This window comes from Dryobates pubescens, chromosome 15 (assembly GCF_014839835.1).
Source record: "Dryobates pubescens isolate bDryPub1 chromosome 15, bDryPub1.pri, whole genome shotgun sequence".
NCBI lineage: Eukaryota > Metazoa > Chordata > Aves > Piciformes > Picidae > Dryobates > Dryobates pubescens.
Genome location: NC_071626.1, coordinates 8,638,108 through 8,650,497, shown reverse-complemented (window position 1 = coordinate 8,650,497; position 12,390 = coordinate 8,638,108). Strand labels below are relative to the sequence as shown.

General features: G+C 54.5%; 1 protein-coding gene across 1 annotated transcript; it reads right to left on the bottom strand.

The window, feature by feature from the left end:
• Positions 1-442: 442 nt before the first annotated feature.
• Positions 443-11,607, bottom strand: BAIAP2L2 (BAR/IMD domain containing adaptor protein 2 like 2). Its single transcript, XM_009902493.2, has 14 exons — positions 11,535-11,607; positions 10,547-10,622; positions 10,158-10,244; positions 9,178-9,239; positions 8,531-8,602; positions 7,860-7,976; positions 7,308-7,454; positions 6,740-6,892; positions 6,335-6,473; positions 4,923-5,148; positions 3,970-4,041; positions 3,488-3,671; positions 1,617-1,657; positions 443-823 (listed from the first exon to the last, which is right to left on the bottom strand). The coding sequence occupies exons 1-14, from the start codon at positions 11,571-11,573 to the stop codon at positions 748-750; spliced, it is 1,491 nt and encodes a 496-aa protein (XP_009900795.2). The 5' UTR covers positions 11,574-11,607; the 3' UTR covers positions 443-747.
• Between the last annotated feature and the right edge of the window lie 783 nt (positions 11,608-12,390).

The following is a 12,390-nucleotide window of genomic DNA, read 5'->3' as shown; positions in this document are numbered from 1 at the left end:
ACAGAAGTGGCATCCTCCATTTTATTAAAAAACAAAAAAACCCACAAAACCAAAAACAAAAGCAAATGTTTTGCACAGAACTATAGGCAAAGGAGCAGGGCAGCAATGCTGGGCACTGTCAGCTGTCTTCACCCTGCCCCGGGGCTGCCCAGCAAGGGAAGGGGTCAGGTCAGGGGTGTGAAAGGGAAGATGCTGCTACAAATGGACACAGCTGCCAAAGAGCAAGCCCAATGCTGCAGGCCCCATCAGCTGAACCCTGACACTAGAAGCCTGCCTGTCACCTCCTCCCCTTAGGGCTCATTTTGCTGGCAGCAAAGGGACGGTTCAGTCAGCATCCTCCTCTGCCCACGGCAGGACTAGCAAAGCTTCACCTTCAGCATCCTGCTAACACTGCCCCGTGATGCAGATGATCTTACCCAGCCATCTCTCTAACCCTCAGACCAGCACCATTCCCTTCCCAGAACACCAGCACCAAAACCAACCCAAAACTTCTCCCACTCAAGTACAGTGACACACAGGGAGGCAGGGTGAGGGGAATCCAAGAAGAGCAGCAGGGAACTGCTGCTGGCTAAAGCATGCCAGGCAGCCCGGTGAGACAGGTCCTGAGTTCCCACAGGTAAGGGAGAGGAAGAGAGAGGTTACTCTGTGAGTGGTAGCAGGAGGCTGCTGCCCAGCTGGGGGTTGCAGCCTGTCCCTTGCATGCCTCCCCCTTCCCTGCTGAAAGTCTCTGCCATCCGCAGCCCCTCCTCATCGGATGATCGGTGCCGAGCGGTCGTTGGTGACTGTGGGGCGCAGCTTCACCGTGGCAAAGGGGTTGGTACCTCTGGAAGGAGAGAGGAAATAGGGAACCATCAGGAAATCTGCAAAGACCATGCAGGGGTCCTGCTGGTCACGCAAAAGCTATTTAACCCTGATGGAGAGCCACCTCCATGTCAAGGAGGAGAGTGTGGCAAAGCTGGCTGCTGAGCACATTTTCTCCCTCATAAACACACCCTGCTGCAGGCTCATGTGTGGCTCTCTTGGGCTCTCCTCAGGGCTTCTCATCCTCCCCCTTCCATAGGATGATGACAGAAGAGCAGCCTAAGGCTGTCTCTTGCAGTACCACTCTATACACCTGTGGCAAGGAGTCAGGGAGCTGGCCACAGCACCATGCCTAAGGTATGGTGACACCAACCCAGCTGCAGGGAGAAGGAAAGCAGGGAGGTATGGCAGGTTACATCCCCACAGTCCTGACTCATCGAAGCTAAAAGCCACCTCATTTACACCTCAGCCCTTTCCAAGCAGGCAGACCTGCACAGATCATGTAGCTCCAGGCTCAGGCTACAAGCTGCTATTGTGCTTCCAGGATGAATGGTAAGGAGCATGCAGAGCTGGCCATATGCTCAGGGTGCTCATAGGCCCTACCTTGTGTTACCAAAGGCAGGAGAGGGCATTCCCAGTAAGCAGAGGCCAGAATGACTCATCTCTGCTTTCTGTCCTGGAAGGTGGCTTGCGCCTTGCTTTTCTCTTCTGTCCCTCCCACATTTGATAATCCAAAAGATTAACTAATAATGGAATTGTAGTTATGCCCTCCCACCACCTGATGAGTCCAGAGCAGTGCTCCACACCTCACTCACCGTGGGAAGAGTTCAGGGGGCTGCTGAAATACTCCTGGTTTCTGCAGTGAAAAGAAAGGCAGTGGTGAGTGGTCTGGGGTGTGGAATGGAGAGGCAGAACTGGGGCAGGAGACACCACACACATGGAGGAAGAGTTCACGAAACACTTAAGTGGGTTAGGAGCCCAAGTTCTATTGGCAGGGCTCTGACTTTTTACTCATTCAGGCTTTGCAAAAGCCCACAAATCCACCACTGCAGATACCCTGATATCTGTGGTGGAGGGTTGTCCCTACATCCCAGGAGGTTCTGTATTCCCCTAGGACACTGCTCTTTGTCCTGAGGAAGGAAGGAGATGCCTCAGATCCCCAAAGCATCACGTCTCAAGAGCACAGCAAACAGGGACAGTCTGAGCTACATTTCACTCTGCCAGCACAGCCAGAGATGCCCCCACACACCCTAGCAAAGAGCTTATCATCAGTCTCCTCACATGCTTCCTGCAACCATGGGGAACTCAAGAGCTGTAGCTACCTACCCTACACCACATGCCACTCTACTGTGGACCACCTTGTTGGAGAAAGATGGCCCTAGGCCCTGTGGTGATTATTCTTGGTCAATAGATAGTGGGGGATCAGTGACCACTGGCCTGCTAAAGTGTGGCAGTTTGTGTAGCTGGTGGCAGATAAGAAAGCCACATGTAGCTCTCTGTGTTCCAGATGGGAAGTCAAACAAACACACAGCCATTTGCTCCTGGCTCAACTGAAGGATGTCTTAGTCCTAACTTTAGAGCAAGGCTGGGTCTTTCCAAACTTCCAGTGAGGCTTGCTCTCTCTGCTGTGGTACTCCACATGCTTCACACACTTCATTACCCAATCTCAAGTCTATCCTTACACCCTAGCCCTGGGACTGGATGAAAACCAGAGTGAGGGACAGACTGCAGAGACTGTTTACCTCTGTTGTGCAGCCTTGAGGTTCCCTGAAGCCACAATGCAATATACAAATGGGAAAAGAGAGTAATTGTATGTTGCATTTTTTAGTCCTTTTAGCCACCCAGTTGCTAGCAACTTCACACTGGCCTGGAACCAGTCACCAGAGATGAGGCTTCCCAGCCTCCTATGAGACTGAGCAAGTAATGCCTCACAGGCAGCATTCTTCTTCCATTTCTCAGGTCCTCACCTTGAGCTGTCCTCAACTTAAACTTTGTCCTCAGTCAATTCCCCACAGCTGGAAGGGAGCCAAGTAGAGGGTTTCCTACTCTGTATGCCATCCATAAGCCATGGGTTGGACACAACTTGTTCTAAGGCTCTCCAAAATGGCTGTGCCCCCAGCCTTTGCCCCTAGCTTTTCCCTTACTCCAGCTGTAACTTTAACCAAACCTTTGCTTGAATTTAGAAGAGGAGCACTATGAAATTGCTCTCCATTCTCTGAAAGGAGAAGGATGGCATCTCTGTTAGCTGGTCACCCACTCCCAGCTCAGCCTGATCACTCCGTGGTCCTACTATTAGCAGAAAGAGGTGCTGCTCTTGAGCCACCAGAAATCAGGCTGGGAGGTCATGGAGAAAAGGACTGAACTGAAGGGTCCCTGGTGAGCAAAAAGAGAGAGAAATAAGGAAGGCAGGGGCAGGATAGCAGCTCCCTCGGGGAGCAAAGCCAGCCGGTGAGGATCTGCACACATGAGGCTGACTGGTAGGGTCCACCCAGGGCGTGAAGGGGTGTGAACAGACTGGGTGAGAAAGGCCATTGCTGACGAGATCCCTTAGCTCAGGTCACACCCCAACATCTGGAAGGCATTTTTCATTCTCAGCAGGCCAATGCAGAAAAAGTGTGCCTTGGATGATGAAAGTCAGATGTGGCCCATTCCACGTACACCCACCAGTCACTCCTCCTGCACTCACCTTGGAGCCTGAACTGACTGGGGTGGCCACTCCACTCTGGTGACTGCTGGCACCCACTGAGAGGGGAGGTGGGTTTGGCAAACTGGGCTGGGCAGCAGCAGCAGGCCTGTAAGTGCTAGAAGAAGGAGTGCTGGGACGGTCAAGGATGTCATCCATACTGTGACTGCTTCGCAGCGGGAAGGACCTGAGCGGGAGGAGAGGACAGTGACAGTCAAAGAGCAAGGAACAGGGAGCAGCAGAGGTGCTAGCCACAACACATATCTGTGGGAAGTCTCTGGAGAAAATACAGATGGCTTGGACTGGCCCAGTCACAAACTCCTGCACATGTTAGGGGAGGCTGTGAAGTCTTGAGGTATGGCAAGACTCTCGGCAGATGCTCCAGAACGGGAGCGCTGCAGCTCTCCATGGAACACACCCCAGACAGGCAGCAATGCTGTTAGTGACCTACCAGAAGCCACCCCAGCCAATTGCTTTCCTGTTACCTGGTGGCTGTCTCCTCCATCTCCCTCGCATCCTCCAGAGGCTTGACGTAAGCTTCAGGGAACCAGCCGCACCTAGGCCACAGCAACAGAGACAAATAAGGTCCAGGCAGCCATGGTTTGTGGCTTTTCAGGTCCAGCTGCCCAACACTCCTGATCTACACCCACCCCACACATCACCCAAGCCACTGCTGCTGCTATCACGTGTGGCAGGCTCCCTGCACGTTCCTTACCCCTAGGTGGGGCACAGGGTCACTGACACAATCTTTGAGCCTGGACCAGGACTCGCTTATCTCAAAGGCTGTGGAAAATCCCTGCTCCCAGGAGCAATGCTGGTGCAATCCAAGCTCAACCAGAAGGAAGCCAAGGCCAGCAGCCAAGGAAGGTGTGGAAATCTCAAGGCAAAGCAGTTCCACCCCTGAAACCTCCTTAAAGAGAGGCATCTTGCTCATCTGACATCTGAGCATGAGCTCCCCTGCAGGGAACAAGCAGGCTTTGCTCAGAGGTGTGGGCCAGCAGCTCCACAGGGAGTAATTCAGTAAGTGCTGGGTGCAGCAGTTTCCATGCCCTGTCTGTGCTGGAGGCTGCAGCAGCAGTTGTGATGTGAGCTGAGAAATGTCAGGGCTCTCAGGTAACTTCAGCAGTTCACGGCCCTGAGCTGGGTCCCATGACAGGAGTCACTCAGTCATGCAAGCTGGGAGGGGGTCACTACAGCCCTGGCTCTCCCACCCAAATCCCCTGGAACTTTCCCAGGCAGCTCATCCACACCAGTCCTGCCTCACCACATCTCCTCAGCCTGGAGAGCCTCCATGCTGGGAACAGCCCACGACTGAGATCATGGTGGTGTCCCACACAGGCGGCACGCGAGACTTGGTGCCCAGGCCACACCAGGAGGGAAGGAGGGAGATCTTTGCAGGCTTACACCTCCCAGCTCCAGCCCCAGAGCAGCCACGTACATGGAGGAGCCCTCCAGCTTGCCGTAGAGCCAACCGTTCTGCGCGTCCGGCATCAGCACCGCGATCACATCCCCAGGCTCAAAGCTCAGCAGGGTGCGGTTGGTGCCCGTGGTGTGTGGCACCAGAGCCTGCACCCTGGCCATGCCGCTCCTCCGCCTGCCCTCCCCGCTGCTGCTGGCCTCGCCAAAGGAGCCCGAGCGGGAGGTGCGGCCCGTAGGCAGCAGACCTGCAGGGAGGCAGGCAAGGGGTAAGGGTCAAGTCTGGCATCCGCCGGCTCGAGGAGATGCTCCGAGGAGCATCCGAGGAGACCTTATGGTGGCCTTCCAGTATCTTAAGGGGGCCTACAAGAAAGCTGGGGAGGGACTTTTTAGGGTGTCAGGGAGTGATAGGACTGGGGGGAACAGGAAAAAGAAACGGAAATGGGTAGACTCAGATTGGATGTTAGGAAGAAGTTCTCCACCATGAGGGAGGTGAGACACTGGAACAGGTTGCCCAGGGGGGTGGTTAGAAGCATCATCCCTGGAGGTTTTTCAGGCCAGGCTGGATGTGGCTCTGAGCAACCTGACCTAGTGTGAGGTGTCCCTGCCCATGGTAGGGGGGTTGGAACTAGATGATCCTTGAGGTCCCTTCCAACCCTAAGACCCACACTGCCTCAAAGGGACCAGCACTGCCCCAGTCAAGTAATTACTCTGGAGGAGAGAGTAGCTGACCTTGCCCTGCAGGGGGGGAGCAGGGTAGAGCATGGGCAAAGCAGGGCAAAATGTTCATCTTGCAGGAGAAAAATCAGATCAAGCTGAAACCACTTGCTCTGCACTATGTCCCCTTAGGCCAAATGTCTAAACAGAAGCACTGTGTGACTTAGCTGATGGCTCTCCTCCCCAGCCCTGCTAGAGCAACTGACTATTTGAGGACTTTTTCTTTCCCCTTGCCCTTTGGTTTGGTTTTGTGTGTTGTTTTTTTGTAAACACTTTAATCTGAAGTTTTTCAGAAAGGGAAAGCAGGTTAGAGATGAGGTAACTGGCTGGGCTTTGTAGGACAGGGCAACATTTAACCTCACAGTGCAAGGGAAGGTGCATTACCAAAATGGGAACTCCAGTAAGAATCAGCCCTCATGGTTCAAGGACCCTTGAAAATTACACATCTGTGGGTTTCCCCTCACCTTACACAGCCAGCCAGGAAGCCTGCCCTTGTCCTGAGTGGACCTTGTTCTGAAGGTTGTGCTCACCCCCCATCTGCATTCAGCCTTGCCTTCCCCAGCTCCCATAGGCACTGTCCTCTCACAGTGTCCTGAAACACTGCTGAGAACTGCTGGTCTGATAGATTAGTGGTCCCTCCCCAAATCCAGCCCCATTCCCAGAGAGACCCAAACTCTTGTGTCTCCCCAAAGCATTACTCCTGGACATGGATCGTACTGGCTGATGGTGTCCTCCGCAGTGGCCGCCTAGGGGTCTCTGGCTGAGGAGACAGTCTCATTTCTGAAGGCTCTGGAGAGAAGATGCTGGATCTGCTTCCAGTCATGGAAGAAGGAAAGTCCCCAAGGGGTCTCTGGGGCTGTTGGAAAGAAAGGAGGCTGAATAGATGTTGACAGGGTCTGCAGTTAAGCAGGAGGTGTTCTGAGAGATACCCAATCTCTCTCAGAAAGCCAAATCCAGCCCTTTCCAGCCCATGCACACACTGCCCTTGGCCAGGGGAGGCTATGGAAGCTGGACAAGGCAGCAAGTACTATGGTCAGCCAAGGTCTTGCCCTGCAGACTGGAAGGGGCAACTGCAGCCCCACTAGTGCCAAGGCAGAGGCTACCCATGGGCTGGCTCCTTACCATCTCAAGGTGTGTGGGGGTGAGCCGGCCGGCCGGATACCCCTGGCTGTGGGAGGCTGTGAGAAGAGCCTGAGAGTGGCTGTTTGAGGGGTTGCGGGTGGCCTCCAGCTGCTCCTTCCACTGGGGTGCCTTGGTCTGTATCATGCCCCGAGCCTGAGGAGAGAAAGAAGAGGGGGTGACAGACAGGGCAGAACAGCTAGAGAGGAAGCCAAGGGCTGGCACATGCATTAGATTAGGGACCAGGTTCTCCCACAATTATCTTTGTGGGAATGTCCAAGCAGAGCCCTGCAGGAGTGGATTTCTAGGAGAGCAGAGACCTTGTGGCTCCAAAGACCCTGCCATAAATGCCTTCATCACCCTTCCCATTGCTCACAACCCCATTTAACCCCACCAACACCATCCTCACCCCTGGCCATGCTCTTCCAGCCTAGTACTGCCAGCTGAACCTCACAACACGAAATTAAATCGTTTCTCGCCCAGGCAATGCAGAGATGCTGCCTTGACCCAAGGGGCAGCTCAGCCCTGGCTCCCTCCTGCCTGCCTGCTCCTTAGCATGCCAGAGCCATACCCTGCTGTAAAAGTGGAGGAGAGTGTTGTAGAGCATCTGGTGCTTTTCAGCCAGGAAGCGGTAGCGGCGTTTCTCCTCCAGCTCAGCCTCCCTCTGGCTCTCAGATACAAACGCCTGCATCTCCAAGCGCAGCTGCATCACATTCTCCTGGGCATCAGGGGAAAGAGGGAGCAAGGGATCAGTGTAAATCCAGCAGAGTGGGCTCAGGCATGGCAAGGGAAGGGTTGAAGCAGGTCGTTGTGTCTACCAGCTTCCCAGTCTGCTGGGGGTGCTGGAGCAGCACAGAGGAGCAAGAGTGGAGTGCCAGGGGTTAAGTCACTGCGTCCTGGGGCTTGCCAAAGGAGGCAAGGGCTTGGCAGGCACGAGCACTGCAAGCCACCAGCACCCTGCAGAAAAGGAGCTGCCTCCTTTCCAGATAAGCTGGATGCCTTTTGAACGCTGGGGACAGCCCCTTGGCTTTTAGGGCAGGACAAGGTTGCTCAGAAATCAGTCTTGGCTCCAGATAAACCACCTGGCTCTTCTCCAGCTGCCCTTCCTGCCGCGGCTGCTCACCTTCATCTCCCGGGCATTTTTATCCCGGGCCCTCTCCATCCTCCACATGTTGGCTGTGCACAAGTCCAGGTTGGAGGCTCTGCGCTGGTACTCCAGCTCATACTGCTTCTGGCTTTCCTGCCAGGGAGAAACCAGACTGGGTGAGGAAATGGAGCCAGTCACACTGTGATGCAGCAAGGGTCCTGCTCTGATGGGTGGTTGAGCATCTGAGTCCCTCTGAGATAAGGTTTCACCTGGACATCTTATAAAAAGCCTTCCTTCGCCTTCATCTTCATCTGAAAGGATCTCAGAATGCTAATAAGCCTCAGGATCTGAGGAGCTACAACAGGTGCCCAGCTGCTCTGGCACTAGGAATAAGTCCCCAGGCTTCTGTCTCTCTCCTCCATGACACTAGCCATCGCCAGGGCCACCGAGGCCACAATGGCGTAGGACCCACACAAAGGTTGTGGTTTGGGAAGCTGGGAACTCTGCTTTTGGGATGCCCCATTGACACATTTGGCAAGTCCCATTGCACCAACAGTCACCTGCCCTCTGTCATCAGCCAGACCAGAGGTTTTCTCTTGAGCTGAAGAAGGTCAAGGAAATATCTCAAGGGCTCAAGCAAAAGCCCTTGGATGAAGGGGAGAGGGAAACAAGGAAGGTTGAGGAGGAGAAGAGAGTTCATAACTCACTCTGATGAACTGCACATCCATCTTGGTGTTCTTTTCCATGTGCTGCAGCAAGTCCACATGGAAGGTTTGAGCCTGGGAAAAAGCAAAGGAGTTGTCATCCCTGTCCCTTCCCCATATGGGATGAAGGGGCAGCTCACAAAACCCAAAGAGTTCATGACTCCTTTGCCACCTAGACCAGATACAGAGCCAGAAATGGGCACTTCAGGGCTAACAGGGAGCAGCCCTGCAGCCTGGAGGTTGGCACTCAGCACCCACCCAACAGTTAACCCCCGAGCTTTGGCCTGGGCACAACCAGCAGTGCCAGGAAAGGTTAGCATCCCCTTCACTGCCATCCCACCACTGTCACCCAGGGAAAGACAGGACAGTCTCATTACAGCTCTGGAGCCATGGCTCAGTTTACTGCACACCTGCTACTGTGCTTGCAGAGAGATGGTGATGGTCCACCACTGAGCAACAGCCAGGCCCTGAACATGCCACCTCTGTAACATGCCTCTGTCACATGCAGCTTGGGTAGCAAGGAGGCAGGCACCTGCCAGCAGACACGTGAGAGGGCAGCAGATAGGGGAAGTCAGGCAAATACCAGCATGCTGTGGTTATGGAAGTTCCTTCTCCCCACACCTGCACAAGCTTCTGGGAAAACCACTCACCACAACTTCCAAATCAGAGCTCAGGAGTCTCTGCATGTCAGACATCTGCATCAGAATTTCACCTTCAGGGAAAGAGACAAAAGAGGCTAAAAAACCCCTGCTGCCATTTCCTTGTGTGCCCAAGGTGTCAGACCAAGTAGTGTGCACCCCAGGATGATGATATATGGGTGTGAAAGTCCAACAGATATCTCAGCTTACTGCTCTCTGCACCCTGAGAGAGGCCAATATTCTTCCTCCCCCAGCTGAGCTCCACCATCATTCCCCAGGCACTGCTCCAGCACTCTGCTACAGCCTGTGGTGCCAGCAGGCAGCCTTGGCTCTGCCATGGGCTCTGGATGCTGGGTTTCACTCTGCCAGAGCCCCTCTGTGATCCATTTCTAACTCTAATGGCACCCCAGCTGTGGTGCATGGCTCTGGCTGTCCTACAAGAAAGTAGCTACAGCAGCTGCTGCTGAGGCTGTGCACTATCCCAGTTCACTGGTGTTGGTATCATGAAATCAGGAAAGGAAGAGATTGATGACATGGAGCAGGGGAGCAAGCTGGGTGCTGCAGATGATGACAGGAGCCTGGAGAAGGGACACATCTGAGGAAGCTCTTAACTAAAACGTTGATAGTCCTTGCTCTTCAACCTTTGCCTCACACCTGCAGGAAGGAACAAACTGGTTCCTCCAAGATGAAAACTTCAGCACTCAGGGCAGGATATCTCAACAAGGACTTATCCATGAGTGGTCCCAGGGGCTGGGGTCAGTCATTCATCTGAGAGATACAGGGGAGAGTGCAGTGGCCCTGGGGAGTTATTCAAGGATACACAATAAATCTGACTCCCACCACCTGGGCGGGGCCTGGTGCTGCGAGACACCATGTGGTGGAGCTGTCTCCCTTCCCCCAACACCTGGAAAGGGACTAGCTAAGGGGCAAGACCAAAAAAATCTAACTGTAGCTTCTCTCAGGGCAGAGGATGGTGAGCAGGAGAGCCTTACCCAGCACATGTGAGGTGGAGCTCTGCAGCGCTTGCTCCGCAATCTTCTCGATCGCCTTAAAATACACTTCAGCTGCTTTGGATAATGCTGTGAGGAAAGGGGAGGTAAGGTTGTGGCCACCTTCCCACCACCACCAGCCCCAGCAAGCAGCACGCAGGATAGCCATCCCCTGGTACCTTGCCTACAGGCAAGGGCATCCCATCTCTCCCCATCTGTGCCTAGGAGCAGCAGGAGGCTCTGGAGCAGGAGAGAAGCGAATAAGTGCAGCTGAGGACACGCCATGAGGGGACAAGCAGCCCTGCCCTGGGGGACAGCAGTCCCTCCTGAGGCACAGTGGACACCCAAGTAGATGCAGCAGCATGATCTGGGCCATGCAGGACTCCACTCACCGTGGAATGCACGCAGGTAGTTGTTGCCCAGGTACACCAGGTTCTCCAGTGCAGGGTTGAACTGCTCCAGGATGCTCTGTGGCCAGGCAGAAGCAGGTTAGCGCCAACCTTCCCCAACCCCAGAGACCTCAGCAGGTCAGTGGCCTCCTGTGCAGTTCAGATGAGTGCAGAGGAGACACAGAATGCTTCCCCAGCCATGACACTGGGTGGCTGAAGTGATGGAGAGCTGGGCACAAATTCAGCTCCCTGCACTGGAGGTAGCTGGGACCTTTAGCTGCCCTGAGTCCTCTTCAGCCAGCTGGGAGAAGAGCAATGCCAGAAGGCAGGGTAGCTCACTAGAGATCCAAGTAGTCACCTGAACATGGCTTTCTCCCAAGGCCCCACACTCACTGCAGACAAGGCAGTCACTGTAGCAGCCTGTCTCCTCACCCTTGCCTGCTGGTGTGCAGACCACCACTTATCATCCAGGCATGCATGTGACCTTTTCCTGGCCAGGATGTGGTACACTGCCAGAGCCATCAGCTTGCTAGGAGAGGTGAGGGATTGCTTCAGAGCAGCCTCTCCATTCTTACCTGCTGTGTTTATTTCCTACAGCAGAGCAGACCAGAGGCTGCAATAAGCAATTCCCTCTTCTCCCAGCCCTAACCACCAGGATGCAGCAGCGATGTGCCCAGGGAAGTGTCCATGAGATCAGACTGCTCTTTCCAGCAAGGGGAAAACCAGCTGACTGAACTCCTTCCAAGACACGTCACCCTTCATAAACATGCTCCATGTCCAAACCACCCTGGTGCCCAATTCCTTCCTGGATCTGCCAGCCATCTGCTCTCAGAAAGAGCACAGAGCCCACAGGAGGTGCTGCAGTTCCACCTGGGGACAGATCCAGCCTTCAGCTATCCTCCCAAGGGAGCCTTTGATAGAAAACAAGTTCTCCTCCCAACAGTGTGACTCCCTTAGGCAGGCAGGAGCAACCTACAGCGCTGGCACTCACCTTATAGATGGAGATGGTGGTTCTGTAGGATTGTTCCATCTCTGGAGCCTTTTCCCTCTCCCACAGGGAGACAAGGAGCGAAGGAGAGCGGAAGATGCTATGCTGGCTCCGAGGATTCTCTTCTGCACAGCCAGCAGGACAGAAAGAGCCTGTGACTGGCAAGGTAGGACAGCAGGAAGGCACAGACGTGGTACAAAGGGAACAGAGCACTGCTGGAGTTTAATAATTCACCAGCCCAGAAGCTGGAACTTGATCTCTGGAAGTAACCAGACTCGGGGGAGAGAGGAATCCTGCGACAGCCAGCAAGGACATGTGACAGCCTCCTTGCATTATTGATTGCTGCCTCGGTGCCCAGCTCCCCCTGCCCTGGCACCTGTGGAGCCAGCCACCTGCCGGAGCGGCTGCCTTATGGCTCGCTGCCTGCGTCACTGCCACCGCTCAGAGCCGGCTCGCTCAGCCCTGCGGCGCTAGCAGAGCATCTTCAGCTGCCTCTCACACAGCTTGTGACCACAGGCAGCAAGTAGCAGGGGCTGGGGGAAGACACAAGGAAGGGTCAAACCACCTCTTCTTTGCCCACTATTGCCCCACCCCAGGACTTAGCCCTCTGGCTCTTAGCCTCCCTTAACTCTTAGTCTGAGTGAGTCTCCCTAACAGCAGGCACAAGCTTTTGTCTGAATCCTTCTGCATCTCCCTGCCTGCATGCAAGAAGCCCAAGCATGGATCAGTCTGCCAAGTCCCTGAAGATAGTGCAGGATTATAAAGGTGGGGGAAGAGAGCAAGCTGGGGGCAAAAAGCAGAAAGGAGCTCTCTCCATCCCCAAATGCAGAGGTTTGTTTTGCCCCTCTGTTACACAGGA